At 41.2% G+C, this 17,542-nt stretch overlaps 1 protein-coding gene across 1 annotated transcript; it reads right to left on the bottom strand.

Annotated features, from left to right (window-relative positions):
• Positions 1–1,927: 1,927 nt before the first annotated feature.
• LOC133490804 (zinc finger and BTB domain-containing protein 7C) lies at positions 1,928–16,170 on the bottom strand. Its single transcript, XM_061801315.1, has 4 exons — positions 15,850–16,170; positions 6,191–6,851; positions 5,071–5,741; positions 1,928–3,406 (listed from the first exon to the last, which is right to left on the bottom strand). Exons 2-4 carry the CDS (start codon positions 6,839–6,841, stop codon positions 2,905–2,907), a joined length of 1,824 nt encoding a protein of 607 aa, XP_061657299.1. The 5' UTR covers positions 6,842–6,851; positions 15,850–16,170; the 3' UTR covers positions 1,928–2,904.
• Between the last annotated feature and the right edge of the window lie 1,372 nt (positions 16,171–17,542).

Below are 17,542 nucleotides of genomic sequence, written 5' to 3' on the forward strand. Positions count from 1 at the left end.
ATGTCACATACGCGAAAAAAAAAAAACAATTCTACGAAATATCATGTGAATCCTATCCACGTTATGTAGTTGATTACATAACATTTCTTCCTCAGTGATTTCATTTCCTGGCTTGAAAGGGTGTGCGGTGTTTGTCTTCGGTGCTTGCTAGGCGACGCGAGGTCAAAGGATAGCAAAAGATAACACCATTCTTGACCAGTCTACACTTTTATTGTGCAATATTTTTTTTAACAATGTGCTTTAGTTTTACTAGAAGCAAGTATGGTTTATGCCATTTTTTTTGTTTATGAAAAATGGAGTGCACTCTATCATATTTTGGTTGTTCCTTATTAACCATAATTAAGTAAAAAAAATGAGGCCTATGTGGGGCATTAGTGTAAACTTGATTATTATTATCTTTTTGTGGCTAGACCTAAATATTATACAAATTATCTTTACAAATACAGTAAATGCAGTATTCAGTGTGCTCATGACCACGGATGGCAGAACTATGTGGGTCATCAAAATAAAAATAAAGTACATAAAATAATTTGTTTTAATGACCATACTTTAATTTCACTATGGAATACAATATTTGATAATAATGTTGAACTTCATGACTGTTTTTTATTTTTTAAAAATGTATTCAGATAAATTTTTTCATTATTGAATGGCATTATTTAATCATTTAATGAACGATTGACTTAATATTTAAATTCGGCACCCCCTCCCCCCCAAATAAAAAAAAATTGTTGTTTTACTGGAAATTAATGTGTTACATGTGATGTTGCCGCACAACGGCACATCCCTGCAGGAAGTGGAAGAGAACAATGCGCTTCAAGTTTGACACACTCGGAGCAGGAAAGAGATTCCAAAGAAAAGGCCTCCGTCGAAAAACAGTCGCAGCAGTCCATCAGAACTCCAGCAAGTTTCGAACATGATCTAACATAAGCGCATAAAGTCAGCAAAGGGAGAATTGAAACTCTCCAGCACCACCCAAAGGCCGAAATACTCATTAAATGGGATGTGTGTGGAAAAGTGTCAATGGACGGGTTTGAACCCACGACCTTTGAACTGTGAGTCAGATGTGTCCCCCATTCCACACACAGCAAAAACTATATAAAAACAGAACGTCAACGTATGACGAGAAATATCGGGTCATTTTCAAATGATTTTAGTTATTTTATGGATGGGTTTATTGCAGTTTCAGATTTTTCCACTAGATGGGAGAACGACCACACACGAGGGAAAGTCTAGCCTCTAATCTAGGTTATCCCTCATGTGTGATCGTTCTCTTATCTAGATTCTAGAATCTAGACCATCCCTCATGTATGGTCGTGTTTAACCAGCATGTGTGATAAAACCAAATATTCTGTTAGTCAAATAATGTATCAGTCATGAATCTGTGAAATTTTGATCTAATAATTTAATTAATTTAATTTCAATCATATTTTTGGTCATTCAAAATGTTATTATTATTATTAGTGGTGTAGAAATATACCAATAAAAGTGATGTATTTTATTCATGTGAGTGGGGCAAATTTGTTTTTGTCTTTATGGAGAAGCGTGATTTTAATTTTATGGATTCCACACACAATACAAAATTGTGCAAGTACAAGTGTGAACATCTGTTGAATCTATTCACAAAAGATGATTGAATATATATTTTTGACACATTAAATTCTACTAAGTAAACAAATTCTGAGTGCAATAATAGACTTTATTGACATGAGCGATATTCCTTCTCTCTATTCAGTTCTGCACTTCGGAAATGACAAAAATTGAGTCGGTCCACTCTAGTTCTAAGTGGCTCATATAGTATACATGTATAATGTAGATAGTAATCGGTATTTAAGTCCTCCATTTAGAAAAGTAGGTAATAATATTTCATGTTGCATGTATAATATTGTGTAAAATTTCCATCTTGAAATAAAGCTCTCACACCAGGTTGAACATGTCATGTCTTTATAAAACATTCTGCAAAATATAGCCAAGGCTCATTTAAATACACATAAATAGCACAAAAACATTTTCCCCCCTCCCCAGGCCCCATTTCAAGTCAAATAAATGTGATTGAGAAGAGTCCTTCTGGAGACGCATGACGGGTTTATTTACAAAATATGGACTTCCAGTATGTCTCATTCATGTAGCGTCAAAGTCTTAGTAAGCTTTCCTCGCCCGTTTAAATGTGCTATGTACAAAAGTGCAGCGGAAGGAGGGTTGTGCTCATTTAGTCAACTTCAATTGTTTATTGTGTGTATCATTTTGCTGCTAGTCCTGATTCAAATAAAAATAATAAGTTATGTTACATTCACCTTTGTCACAAATCATTTTTTTATTTCCTGAACCCGAACACGGCACTGCCCTTTAAGAGTGTCTTCAATGCTAAGAAAGAGTCCATGAGTTTTAAAACATCCATCTATCCATATTTTATACCGCTAATCCCAATTAGGTCATGGGTGGACTGGAGGGTATCCCAAGAAGCTCGGGGCGAGGGGTAAGGTACACCCAAGACTGGTCGTCAGCCTATCGCTGGGGACCTCGAGACATAGCCAAACAACCGTTGACACTCACATTCACACCTATGCACAATTTAAAGTCTTGAATAACCTAACGTGCATGTTTTTAGAATCTGCAGTACTGGTTGGAGGTGGGGGGGGGAGACCCCAAGCATTTGTGGGAAGAACATGCAGACTCCACACAGGAAGGCTGAAGGCAACTTTCAAACCCCACCCCGAACCCAAGGCAGACGTCCTAACCACGCGTACATTGTGCAGTTGTCACCATATTTTCATCATTTACAATGGCACCTTATTCAAATGTGACATGAATATGATGCGTTTTTGAAATGTTCCCATAAAAATAGAAAATCCAATGTTAGGAAGTTCACTGATTTCTTTCTGTGTCTCTAGGTGCACTTGATGTTCATGTCGCTGTCTCCGGGATGGGCGGGCCCCGCTCCAGTCTGACGGTCCAGGGGTCTGAGGCGGACGAATAAAAGGGTGAGCGGCCCAGCATGTCATCCCCCGCCAAGGTGAAGGCAAACAACCCCCGGTGCCGCTCCGCCACATCCTTCTCTTCCCCGTCCTGGTATGACTTAAAACCGTTCCCCTCCAAAACCCCTGCAGCGGCGGCGGTGTCTGGCGGGCACATGTAGCCGGGGGTGGGCACGGAGCGCCAGGTAGCTGGCTTACGGCCCCGGCGCGGGCGGGAGACGCGGCAACTCTGCCTCTTGAGGTGCCGGTGCAGGTGGTCGGAGCGGGTGAAACTCTTGTAGCAGTGCTCGCACTGGTAGGGGCGCACGCCTGTGTGGATGCGAAGGTGGTTCTTCAGGTCGTAGTTGTGCACAAACTTGGAATTGCAGTGCAGGCAAATGTACGGCCGCTCGCCCGTGTGCTTCCTCATGTGGATCTTCAGCTTGTCCTGTCTTCAATGTGGGACAAAACACACAGTGTTAAAAAATGAAAAAAAAAAAAAATGTAATGGCAGTATCCTTGAGGCACAGATATAGTTTAGTACGCTCATTGTGTGTGAAAGGCACCAACATGGAATGAGGGTACAATCGTGTGTTAAAGTTACCAGCACTAAACATCTCAGCAACTTCCCCTTCCTAACCCTAACCAGGAGTGAGGGAGGGTTCATCCTGACAGCCTAACCCTAGCCCTGGAGTATCAGAACGTTATCATTTAAGACAAATGGTACCAACACTGATTAAGGATGACCTGGCAATTTCCTGGAATCTGAGGTAGTCTCGGTAAGCCCCTTTCACACGGGCCATCAAAAGTGGCGCAAAAGAAGTGACCAACGCGGAATGGTGTGACCAAGCTTGGGAGGTCGTCTCAGAATCTCCTTTCAAAGGTGCTGTGGAAAAAAACAACAACACTTTCCTCGTGTCGTTGTTGTGTGTGAACGTTTCAGTAAATTGATTGACATGAGTTGTCAAGCATTCACTGTTGGTGTAGTGGTACACATCTCTGCCTTTGGTGCAGGAAGCGTGGGATCGATTCCCGCTCAGTGATGGTGTCAATATCTGCCCTGGGACTAGCTGGTCACCAGTTCGGGGTTGTAGTCTGCCTTTCGCTAGGATAGGCTCTAGCTCTCTCCACAGATAAATGCAGAGGGGTTGCGTCAGGTAGGGCATCTGGCGTAAAAACTGTACCCAACAAAATATGAGCATTCATCTAAGATGACACGTTGTGGGGACCCCTAATAGGACAAGCCGAAACAAAATACATATACGACTTGTCAAGCAGAATTTCATATTCTCTGTCATCTTTAGACAGCTATGTTTGGGACCCCCCTAAAAATATATGATGAAGATTTTAAAGACTATTTTGATATTATTCACGCTAGTTTTAGAGTACAGAATCGGTGCTTTTTTACAATAATGATGAGACTGTAGAATGTCAGGTTGGGTTTTGCTGGTGGAAAGTGTGCCCAAGATGTGGGTGTGGGCCACATCACCGCAGATAAATTAGCAGAGGGGGCTTTCCGTACTTTTTTGTCTTGATCCTTTGTAGGATAGGTTACATGAAAGGTGGGTGCTTCACTTTCCGTTAACCCCTCCTAACCCTTTGACTAATCAAAGGAGTTGATATGAAACACAACTTATTGTGAATCGATGAAAAGATTTTTTTGGGCACCCTCTTGTCAGGTACCGAGCCTAACCCATATAAAAATGATTTGGTACTTTCCATTAATTGGTCAACAGCGAATTGTCCAGTTAATGTTTAAGGAGGGACCCCCTGGTGGTGCAGTAACACCAGATTAGGTTTTCCATCCACCCGTGACAAACCAAAGTGCTATTTTTTTACTGCGCTGATGTTGGTATTCTGTACACCCACCAATTACCCAGTATTAGAGGCAGTGTAGCTCCTTCCACATCCTCCGTCATAACTGGCTGAAAAAGAAGGTACCAACTGGGAAAGGTAGTATCAGAAGCTTCTTTTACATTGCCCATCAAAGCATGGCTTTTTCTTGTATCTCGTTTTGTGATAGGTACCCACCAGAAATGGGGGTAACCAGTATCAAAAGTCCCTTTCACACTGCCCCACAAAGCCTTAAATGTCGAAGGAATAGTGCCCCACTCACCTGGTGAAGCGCACCTCACAGATGGTGCACATGTAAGGTTTCTCCCCCGTGTGGGTCCTCATGTGTCGCGGTAGTTTCCCAGCTCCCTGGATGATCTTGTTACAGATGGGACACTGTTGTGAAGACTTGGGCTTCATCTTCCTCTCCTCCTCAAGCTGCCAAGGAGGGAAGAGAGCCCCCAGGTGAGATGCAGAGTTCAAGAAGCTCAGGTATGAGCGGAAGTCGGCCTCGTCCTTGACCGCACCCAGCGTGTGGCCTGGGGGTGGCACGGGTCCAGTGGAACCCATAGCGCTGCAGAGCCCAGAGTTGACAAATTCCTTCAGGAAGTTGCCGTGGAGCAGACCAGGCAGGACTTCCTCTTTCATTTCCTCTTTGATGATCTCCCGCTTCACTACCAGATCGAGGGGCCTGGATGGTGGGGCGTCCGGCGTCGTGTAGGTGGTGGGAACCCGTGGTGAGCTGGCGCCTGTGCGAGGACGCTGATGGAGGCCTGGTTCCAGGAAGTGTTGGGGAAATGCCGGGAAGTCGGCGGCCCACGTGGAGGGGTAGAAGCTCGGCAGAAGTGGGGAGAAGCTTGCCCTCCTGTCCAGAGCAGACATGCGGGGGTACAAGCCGTCCTGGAGAAGGGACTCAATGGAGAAGTCCTTCAGGGCGCGGTTTTCCAGACTCTCCTGGAACAAAACAAACTACCATAGCTTTCAACACAGCGGGAGTTTCATTCAAACACTCAGATGACCTGAATACATTGCTAGACGAGAAACAAATTCAAATTTTAGTGCTTTGTCTACCTGTCTTTCTGTCTTTTTTTTTTGATCATGCCAGTTGCTAGCATGTTAGCATCTTATCATTTCGCTTAAGAAATATAATTGTCTCAGAATACAAGGCAATCTCTAAAACATATCTCAATTGACGTGAGTGCTTTCTCTTCTCAGTTTGCTGTCTTGCAAAATGGTAAAGTTCTAACTGTTGGGATGTCAGCATTTGATCATTTGCTATTAGTAATAGTACGCAACTTCTGGGCAAGATGCAAAACTCTTATTAATTGGCCTTTGCGTGTTTTTTTTTTTTTTTTTTTGTGATTTATAAACTCTTAGCTTTTGACACAATGGGAATTGTCTACCTCCTTTCCACGCACGCTATCAGGAGACCGCTCCTGGTAGGTGGAGGTGCTGGCCGGCGGCAACTCGTCCAACCCCAGAGGCTCCCCCCTGCTCTCCGTCGACCTCCCATCATCCTCCTCCTGATCATCATTCCTCGACCCGTCCTCGTCTTCCTCTTCTTCTTCTTCCTCGTCTTCCTCTACTTCCTCTTCCTCCCTCCCTTCGGACCCTCCTCGTTCTCCCCCACCACTGTCCAGGATCTCCAGGCACACGTTGATGATGCAAGGTATCTCCAGCATCTGCGCTGCGTTCAGGATCTCACTGACATTGGAAGGCGTCACCGTCAGCGTGGAGGTGTAAGCAAACTCCAGGATGGCTGTGAGCGATTCCGGGGCCACAAAGTCAATTTCGTAGATGGCTGCGGAGGGCGTGGGGGTGGCGTTGTGGTGGTGGCCTCCATCCTCGCCGCTGGCCACGGTAAAGAGCTTCTTGAAATAGTGGCTGCAGGCGGCCAGCACCGACCGGTGGCTGCGGTACTCCTGATCGCGCACAACGAGGACCACGTCGCAGAGGAGGCCGTTGCGACGCTGCTCGTTCAGGCTGCACAGGACATCGCTGCTGTGATTGGGGAACGGGATCCCGATCCGGTCTTCCTCTCTGTGGTGGACCATCCTCCGCTCCCTGGGTAAAAACCAATAAAAAGCAATGTTAGCTTATTGTCCATGTCATTCAATGTCAACATTATTGTTTGAAAAAACATCTGAATGAAGGAAAGATGTCAAACTATTTCTCTAGCATATCAAACACCAACATGTGAACATTATATAATTTCCCGATAGAAATCAGGTACAATTACTGTAAGGGATGATGAAAAACTTAATTATTTAACCTCAGTACTTTCTTGTTGGCAGTTCCCGTGAGAAAAAGTATTTGAATGCAAGACTGGATGAAAAGCTTTTGACCTCAGTACATTCTTGATAAATGTTAGCAAACCAACTGCTAACATGTTGGCATTTTAGTAGTTTTTATTAGAAATACAGTATTACGTAACTGCAGGGGAAGATGATGAACACATATAAATCAATCTTAGCACTTTTTTGCTGTTAACTTACCAACGGCTAGTACGTTAAAATTTTAGCATTTCCTATTACGTACAGTAGATATACTGTATGTACCCGCAAAAGAGGTAATACAAAAAAATATATATATTTATCAACATAGTGCTTGATTGATATATGGATGCCAATGTTAGAATTTTAGCATTTCTCATTAGAAATGCAGTAGTACAAGGAAAGATGAAAGTCTAATTTCAATTCCACTTCAGTACTTTCTTGCAATGTTAGCATCTTAGCATTACGCATTAGAAATTGTACCTGAATAAAAGCCAAGATTAAAAAACTCGACCTAAGTACTTTTTAGCATAGGCTAACATACTAACCTCTAGGATGTTAGCATTTGTGCATTTTGTATTTGGACTATAAAACAAGATGTAAAATTCTCATTATTCGAAATGGTGTTTTTTTTTTTTTTTTTTGCTGTATGTTGTATAATAATTGCTACTATGTTAGCATTAGCAGCTGGCACCATGTTAGGTTTTTGTCTTGTGTCTTTGTTTTTAGAAATAGTATCAGAATTAAGGAAGTAATATGTTGCCATTTGTACAGGAATTGCATTTAGTTTTTATGACACAATGGTACAATTTCTTTGGTGAGCTATAACATTATATTTTATGATCATATTTTTTATTACACGCAACAAAATCTTTGCATTATATATACTTTATGATCCTGTTTCCTTGCCCAAAAAGAGGTTGGTTTTTTTTTGTCCTCTTAGTGGTTCAACTGAGATGAAAGAAGGTATAAAAATGAAAGATGAACAACTATATGGTCATTTTACAAGAACAACAACAAACATGGTCATTCCACAACCGCTATTTTGTAAAAATACACTTGAGGCTTTCTGATTACAGTATTTAACAGCGCATATTTAAGAACACGCTAAATGAAAGACGCAGCGGTCGGTGTGCTAAAGCCTCAACACGCTCTCACGTTTCCGGAGAAATACTCATGAACTTACAACTTATACTACTACTTCATTCTTTTATTGACAGAGTTTGCATTTGACCGACACCGTCGGAGCATACAAATATGTTTATCTGTGGCACACACACATACTGTTCCTAATATTTTTGTTACCTCATTTAGTTACACAAGAGGGTCAAATTAGGAATAGCTCTTAATGTATAAGTCACAACCACTCATAATCATCAGTAATAATGCTGTAATGGGGATTCTTAGAATTTGTGCGGACATGTACATTTATCTGATGTCACTTTATTATGCATTACAACATTGTTAAATTACAATAGACAATACAAATCATAAATGAAAAAGAAAACAGTCATCATCGTATTCTAAAACTTAAACAATTGTACGATCAATATTTTTTCCCACTCTATTGGCATTACTTTCCTCACTGATTGCCTGATTGTGAAATACTAAACAGTTTCTAAAATTCAATAAATATACAATGTTATTTATTAGATGCATTTACAGGAATACAACATATTACAAAATACGTATACAAACTTAATGGACAAATATTGTTCCTAAAATAAATTTGAAATAATTAAAAAAAAGTACACAAAAATGAAAAATACGAATGATACAAATACATATAAAGTAATTACATAACATAAAATAAACTAAAAATGAAAGCGTTCATGAATATATTCTGCATGAATTTATCATGACTCAAATACTTTAGCCAGCAAATGCCATTGCCCTATGAAGTGGTAGGAAATTGCTACATACTTTTTAAAAGCCTTTAAATGCACTAATAAGTGTTTACTGGACCTCGTTCAGAATGCCTCTCCCATGCATTATCAACAATCTAAAATCAGTAACAATTCACAAAAATCTATAATAGAACATCAAATAGCACATTAGTGCTTGTTCATGGCATAAAAAAGCCTTGGGCAATTGTCTTGAACTGCAAACATCGTTATTAAAAAAAACCGTCTCTGATTGTTTTCATAACTTCAAAGTAAGTAAGATGACCCATTTAATTAGCGTATGGCAACAGGAGAAGCACAAAAAGGTCAGATCGTTGTCGAGATATTAACATGCTGTGTTGAAACGCTTGCTCTGCACATTTGCTTCAATTCGTATGACATGAAGAGTTTCTGAGTCCCCCGCTACCAGCTTGTTGATTGGCATTTTAAGCAGAAAAGTTCGGTAAAACGCCACACAAGACTCGGCATAAGACTTCCCAAAGATGTTAGCGTGACTTGTGAGTGTTCACATCAGTGAGCATCAAAGGAGCAATTCTTTTGATTGTTCTGTACCTTTTTTTTTGGGGGGGGGGGGGGTGAATTCAAAAGAGAAGAATCGACTCATATTCAGAGTAATTAGACTGCACGGTCACTTTTTTTCAAAATAGGTTTTCATGTCTTTTAACACTTTTATTACAGGAGTTGCAAATTAACAACTTTGGCATTAAAGTCAACTCTTATTTTTTGGTATTTGTATAATTATAATTACCAGTATATATTTTTTGCAGCTGCACTGACAGCTAAGAACATTAAACTAAAACTAAAATTGCCTGCATAGTCACAAAGGTTTTAGGAGGCGACAGTTGCAGTTTGAAACAGATTATTTTTGTATTGGAAAATAATTAATAAATATATTCTAAAAAATCAACTCGGTAGAATAAATGCATTTTTAAATCAAGATAAAAATAAAACAACTCAAATTTTTCTGTAAGTGTGAATGTGAGTGTGAATGGTTGTTTGTTTGTAGCGGTTAATTGATTGATGGAGAAAAGGGAAAAATGTTAATATAAATATCTGAGTAAATAAAAAAATACCATAATTATAATAACATGAAGGAATATGTTTAACGTAAAGTGTAAAACAAACAAAATAAATAAATACGTAAAAATACAACAGACAGTGTCCATCATTTCTTCTGTCAGTCTGCCGTGACAGACAGCCAATCAGTCAGTCGACCACGTTCTACAAGACTGTGTTAGCCAATCACCATCTATTAGTCACAGTCAGCAAGACCGCCCTATTTAAGGCCACGCATATAATGTAATATGTGTCAGAATGTCCGTTAACCGTGCATGTGAAATACTACAACACGACATGGTGAAAGTCTGCCATATCGCGTTTTCCTGTTCCTTTCCTCGTGGCTGTTGGGGATTCCGCTACAAGGTCAACAAGGTGTGAGTTTCCCCGTCTCTGTGAATCGTGAATTAAGATAAGAGTGAAATCTGACTTTTGCTGACCTGCTATCAGTGGATTACGGAACATTGCATCACTTTAGCCCAAAACAATAAGCCTCTCTGCAAATAATAATAATATTAATAATAATACTTAAGCCCTTTGAAAGACTGCTCACAGTTCTGGGTTCAGGGGTTAAAAGCCTGGCCGCACCCGTGTAGAGTTTGCATGTTCTCCCTGTGCCTCTGTGGTTTTTCTCCGGGTACTCCGGTTTCCTGCCACATCCCATAAACAGGCATGGCACATTCATTGAAGATTCTAAATTGCCCATAAGTGTGAATGTCCGCGCGAATGATTGTTTGTTTCTACAGTATGTGCCCTGCGGTTGGCTGACGACCAGTCCAGGGTGTACCCTGCCAATTGCTCAAAGATAGCTGGGATAGGCTCCAGCATGGCCACGACCCTAGACTGAGGCTAAGCGTTTCAGGTAATGGATGGATGGATGGAAAAATTCAGTAAGCATGTTATGTTGCTGTGAATTTCAAACCAGTCCAGATTAAACTGCACAGAGATGTCGATACTTTATCTCGACACTTGGATGACGAGTTGAGAATGTTAAAATTACCCCTACTCTTTTTGTGACGACAATTTGACCCTGAACTGGATTATCTATCTGATTCCCTGTTGTGTGAAAAGTAATCAAAGAATCCCCCCAGTTCACCTGCGTCCCCACACCTCAGTCTCAGTTTATTGTCTTGTCGCTAGGGAACGGTTGCTGTGTTGACGCCATTGATCGAGTGAATAACAGGTCCACAGAGGATGTGGCTCAACCGGATACAAGCCCTCAGGCCTGTGCAAACACCCCGTGGGAAAAAGTACAACTAAAGAGCAACTGTCCACTGACGAGACACTTTCGATCGATTTATTACGTCAACTGTTGACTCAAGTAACACACCTTGTCGACGTGCATTTTGAGTTCTGGGGCAAAGGGACCGGATTTGGTGACAAAAAGTCAAGGTGCTACAAGGTAGTAGAACCGTGTAATTTTTCGCGCTGCAGAAACGTATCATAGATAAATTATACCCGTATATATGTACAGTACAAAAGTGGAAAATTATATCACGCTGCTCATGAGGCATTATCATCATTAGTCACATAACAACTTCATGTTTCCCGAAAGCTACCTATAAAGAGTAAAAAAAATATTTCATTAAGTAATTAATAGTCCCAGATGCAATTAAAAAAGGGAAATTATAAACCCAATCTTCTTGATGAAATTCATAAAACTAGACGAAAACAAGTGCATAAAATGAAATAAGATGCATAAAATAATTAGTAAGTAGCATAATATTTTTAAAAATTAAATGAATTAAAAATAACTCCGTACAAAGATAAGCAAATATTAAAACACATTATATTACAAATAATGTATATACATATAGATACACACACACACACACACACACACAATAAAATACTTGAAAAAAATAAACCAGAGCTTTTCAAACTTCTTACACCAAGTACCACCTCAAAAAATGTTGAGCTCTGAAAGTGCCACAATTATGACTTGCATTAAAATATTGTATGTCTATGTATGGAAAACAAAGCAGTGGTTTTATTTTGAAAAGTTATTGTAATGCACTGTAACATTATGCATGGAGCAGTAACACTGCACTTAAATACAGGAAAAAAGCAATTAATAATTTGATTAAAATGTATTTCACATCAAATAAAAAGCAAGTAAAAAAGTCATACTTGAGTAAATGTTTACAAGAAGTTTTTGAAGATTAAATGCTAATTTATTGACTGTTCTAACAACTGAACTGTACTTGCGGTCGGGTGACCGACTGGTTAGATCGTCTGCCTCACAGTTTTGAGGACCGAGTTCAAATCCTGGCGCTGCATCTGTGGAGTTTTCTAGTTCTCCCCGTGCATGGACAGGTTTTTTTTCTGGGAACCCTAGTTTCCTCTCACATCCCAAAAACACGCACGGTAGGATAATTAAAGGCTCTAAATCCCTCGTAGGTGTGAATGTGAGTGTGAATGGTTGTTTGTTTGTATGTGCCCTGCGATTGGCTGGCGGCCAGTTAAAGGTGTACCCTGCCTCCTCCCCGAAGATAGCCAGGAAAGGCTCCAACACTCCCACAACACTTGTGAGGATAAGTGGCTCATAAAATGGATGGATAAATAGAATAAAAATACAAATCCAAATTAAATTCATTGTACTGTGATGTACTGTAAGCACAAAAAAACACACCCTCATGTAATGATAAGCATGTTATGGTGGTGTGTAGATTACATCAGCTCAGCGCAGATGAAATGATTGCCCCCCCCCACCACCCCCATGGGGGAAAACCTAGCCGTTGACTTTGTTCGACAATATGTCAAAGCACGCGTGCGTCTGCCTCCATTAAAAGTGAAAGCGTGGGTGAAAGGTGCTGTGAAAAGTTGCACAAACAGCAGATGAGGGGCCCCTCCCTGAGAGGCCCCCGCCAAGCCAAACAAGAAAAATCCCAAGTGGGAGGTGCAACCCTCTGTCGTTTTGTTTGCTCTGAGACCATCCTAAAAGTACCCACCTCCCCCTCAAACCCCCCCAGTCCTGGAATGACGGGACGCGTGCTTCCACTGTACGCCTGCTCTGGCTCGCAGTGGCCAGCGCCTAATTACAACGTGGAGAGGATCTAAGGAGGATGTGCCACATAGACACAGGGTGGGGAGGCTCGGTGCGGTGGCCGTGGCTTCCCCGCCGTCAACAACGTTTCTTCAGCCAAACGCCCTTCCTATGCCTTCAGCCACCAGGGCGGCGACTCACCTCATTTAGTCGCCACTCTGAATTAAATATAAAATGCTTCTTGGTATACAGATTGGCTATCCCGGCGACATCTGAGCAGCCACTTGCTTGCTAGGCCAAATTCATAGGGCTCAATCATAACTGCCCTGTAACCCAATGAAAAGAATCGGCTCTGCAAGCCACGCCCACCAAGACGTTGACAGACGGCTGACAGAAAGTTACGCAAAACTTCACTTGAAGGATGAGAAGACATACAAGCACACTCATGACCCTAGCGAGGATAAGCAGTACGGAAGATGGGCGGATCTCTGTTTTTTGTAGTCACGTCTAATATTAATGTGTAAAATGTTAAATGCGAGGGGAGCTGCCTAGTTTAGTCAGATCATAGCTTCTTTTGAATCAAAAAGTGCTTTGCCACCATCGAGTTGCATCAACAGATAATCCCAAACCTTTCGGGGGGGGCATCCATTACGCATGGATTTTTGTTATTCCCAGTAGGGCTCAGTCTCTATCCCCCCCACATAGAAAGGGAACACTGTAAACAGTAATTTTGCCATTTAATCACAGCTTTGTGTGAATTTGTGTGAATAGATGAAGAGAATTACTCTTTCCTGGTGACATCTGAGCTGCTTCTTGTCATCGTGGCAAAGTCACAGGGCTTAAAAAAAAATCACTACTCTGTATTCAATATAAAATGCTTTTTAGAGCATAGGTGAGCAATATTTGCTCGGATTCTTTGCCCTGGTGACGCCACAGGTGTTTGTCTGCTATCGCTTGGCAGAATTCATAATCAATCATCAAGGGCCCCAAAACATTGGTATGAAGAAGTCCGCACCTGGTGGTTTGAATGCCAGATGGCGAGCAGGAAGTTACAAACCCGAGGACGTTCCTACGCTATGAGACACATTTAATCACTGCTTCAGAATAAATATAAAATTAACATTGTAACGTAGCGCTATGGAATTCCTTGGATTTCTTTTCTTGGTCAAGCCATGCTTTACGTGGCCTCTTGTTGCTAGGTAGAGTTCACAGTGCTCAATAATGATTGTCCGTTGAACAAATTGCATAGCAGAAGAAGTCTGAGGAATGAACGTGTACACATGCTGTTCACGATGCAATCCCGACTCTGTATTAACTCTAAAATGCATATCTGATTCTTTTTCCCCCGATAGAGATGTCGCATTGTTGGCCACATGATGCTAGGCAGCATTCATGGGGCACAATTATCAGTGCCCCACGGCTATTTTTAAAATGTTTCATCTTTACTGTTTTTTTTTTATTTTCATTTTTAATAATGATTCAGCCATCCATTTTCCGAGCCCCTTATCCTCACAAGACTATACCCCAGTCATGCTAGTTATGCGGGCTCAAGTGTGGGCTCCCCTGCTCCATATACAAGATAAGCGACTGTAAGAGTCGAAAGGTAGTAAAACGTTATTATACATACGTTATGCTAATTAAGCCAAGCACAATCAGAGCTACGCTGGAAGAGTTTCTGACTCTTGAATGAGCTCGGCGCCAGGCTATAAAATTTATTGAAACGACTCCCTCATATCCACCGGTGTGTCACTTCCACTTCTTTTTCCTCCACTCCCTCCTCGTCACCACCACGAGGTCCTGACACCGGGCAGCCTGGCCCCGCATATCATCCGCCCGCATCCCAAGTGAAATGACAGCAATGCTGTCAGGCCCGCGCAGGAAATCATTCATTACGAGGCAAAAAGTTGACGGCGAGAGGCCAAACAAACCTGCCGTGAGCCCCCCTTCGCCGCCGCCCCACCTTATTAAACGAACATTTCAGCTGCTGTGGATGTCATCTGTGCAGACACGACACACCAAATTGCTGTCAGTCAAAGTTCAGTTCCGCTTAAAAGCGGAAGCTCACGCCTTAGTTTACTGTTTAATGGGAGCGAAGCGTCACTTGTGTTTATTTTGGCACATTTGTCTACATTACCCAGTATAAAAAAAACTTTAAATTCAATTATTTTAAAAATTAATTTTAAATTTCATTTTAAAATTAATTAATTTAAATTAAACTTTTTTTGTTCTAAAATGCCTTTTCTGCCTTGTGTAAGAGTCATAATATTCTGATAAAATTAGGGCTAGGTGGAAAATAAATAAATAAATAAAGGTTAAGTTAATGAAATCCAGTCAGGTATTTTTTCTTCTTAAATAATAATAATAGTAATGCTAATAACTGCGTGTCAAATAGAAGGAGCCTATAAAAATTATATTACTGTAAAACCGGTCATTAAAGTAAAATCCACAATGTAAGAACATCAACAGTTAGTTAGCGTGCCACTTTAAATCCTTTACAATATTTAATATTTAATCGAGCAGAGCGCAGATTTAATATAGAGCTGAAATGATGGCAGAAAAGTATTTTGCAGCATAACAGCAACAAAAAACAAATACTTCAGTCATTTTGACAACATTTAGAAATTTATGCAAAAGTAAGTGAAGATTTAGGAAAATAAAAATAAGAAAATGAAACCCAGTTTATGAATCTCTTTGCCTCATTTCAAGGCAGCATGGACTTACTGTAACTGAAAACATAAGGCACATGGCACACGTGTGGTCTTGAACATTCTTGATCACACTAACTATGACACAAACACGCATGACAAAAACACATTAATAAAGTTTTGCACTCCATCACCTACCTCGGTTGCCTCTTGTCCAGTCCTGACTAGTGGGAACTTCTGGCGGCCCTCGCGTGACCTCTCAGCATTTCCCCGCTTTTTGACTGTCAATCAATCAGTCTTTCGACCAATCATTCCCATTCATAAAAATAAAACAACACCCCAAAAAAAAAAAAAAATGCCAGTGAGGAGAATCCAACGTAAAGCAGCCGAATGGCGCAGGTTGTCGGGTCTGCGAGTGAGTGTGTTAAGAGTGCGTGAAGGCGAGCAGGAGGCTCAGGTTGTGTGTGTGTGTGTGTTTCTGAGAGTGTGTGAAAGGAGCGTTGGGGAGAGGAAAGGGAGGAGAGGGGAGGGCCGAGCAGCAGCACTGCGCTGCGGAGATGTCGCACCGCTAGTTTTTATAGCAGGGTGGGTAGCTGCAAGATAATAATACCCCATCCTCCTCCACAACACAAGTGTATGTGCACCGTGTAATAAGCCCCATGGCGCAGACACCCTCTGATTTGGGTCAGACAAAAATGAATTTTTAGTCGTGTTCGAGGGGGACCGGGGGCAAAGCAACTGCGAGGGGTTGTTTGGGGAAATGGAGGGAGGAGGCCGGAGAGAGAGGGGAGGGCAAAAGAAGGAGAGAGTGATTCAGGGACACTATTTCAAATTTTCTGGTGGGATGTCTGACAGCACAGAGACGGAATCACAATTGTAATTTCACACTACTTTGGTGGACTTTTTATGGCCGTTACACGTGCAAGATTGGTGAAAATCTTTTCATCGGGGTCATTTTAGAATAACATTTAAATGCGACACAGAGGAAAGAAACTGCAGTGGTTCTTTCACTGACGAGTGACCTCACAGGAGTTTTTCGAGATGTGAGCTCTTGTGATTTTATTTGATTATATTTTGCTGGCAGATACATTCGCAGGAATCAGCAGATAGTGAACAACAAAGTTGGGAATGTTCATTTTCTATGCAAACTAGTTCAAAGTTCAGTTTACTGTCCCAAAAATGAACTACTGTAGTTCAGTTCATTGTTCATTAATACTTTTTTTTCCTTCACTATCTTGCTTCCAAGCTGTAACTCTAGGAGCCAACTGCAGCTTTCACCCTACAATCTAAAAAACTCATTGCTTGAATAGTCAAAAACACAGGTTTTGTCCTTTATGTGCAAAGAAGTACACGCAAGAACTTACAACAGGGACGATGATAAGAGGACTTTGCGTTCCTTGCAGCTCTGGCTGACAATTTTAACAAAATGTTTTATCTCATCTATTCTCGTATTACAAACAAGATAAGTGAAATATCATAACAATGTGACCACAGTGTTTTCATTCATGCATTGATGTAAATAATAATTTTCCCCTGTAACCACACACATTCGCTCCCATGTATGTAGTATCCCTGAATTTACCTCACGCACACAGGCTGCTGCGATGTGTCTGCCGAATTTAAAATGGCAGTTGCCAAATACGGCGTTCATCCCCGACACAGGAAGCCTCGTTTACAGTAGTGCGTCCAGACTCGCTTTGTCCTGGAAGTCCTAAACAAAACCTGCCACTCTTGAATGAAAATGAACGAACGTGCAAAAAATGTTCTTTAACAGCAGAATTAGCGCATTCTCGTAATAATGTTCAAAACTAGCACGGATGTCGTATAACCTGAAAAACAACTTTCAAAGACAACCCTTCATAAAAATCTGATGTTTTTAGGGTGTTGGAAG

This window comes from Syngnathoides biaculeatus, chromosome 17 (assembly GCF_019802595.1).
Source record: "Syngnathoides biaculeatus isolate LvHL_M chromosome 17, ASM1980259v1, whole genome shotgun sequence".
Taxonomy (NCBI): Eukaryota; Metazoa; Chordata; class Actinopteri; order Syngnathiformes; family Syngnathidae; genus Syngnathoides; species Syngnathoides biaculeatus.

Bases quoted from the DNA above. Each gene is read 5' to 3' on its own strand.
- LOC133490804 (XM_061801315.1), bottom strand. From the start codon at position 6,841: ATGGTCCACCACAGAGAGGAAGACCGGATCGGGATCCCGTTCCCCAAT. The intron at 5,742-6,190 runs GTAGACAATTCC...GTTTTGTTCCAG, and splicing joins ATAGCGTGCGTGGAAAGGAG to GAGAGTCTGGAAAACCGCGC. The intron at 3,407-5,070 runs GTGAGTGGGGCA...CCCACATTGAAG, and splicing joins TGTGAGGTGCGCTTCACCAG to ACAGGACAAGCTGAAGATCC.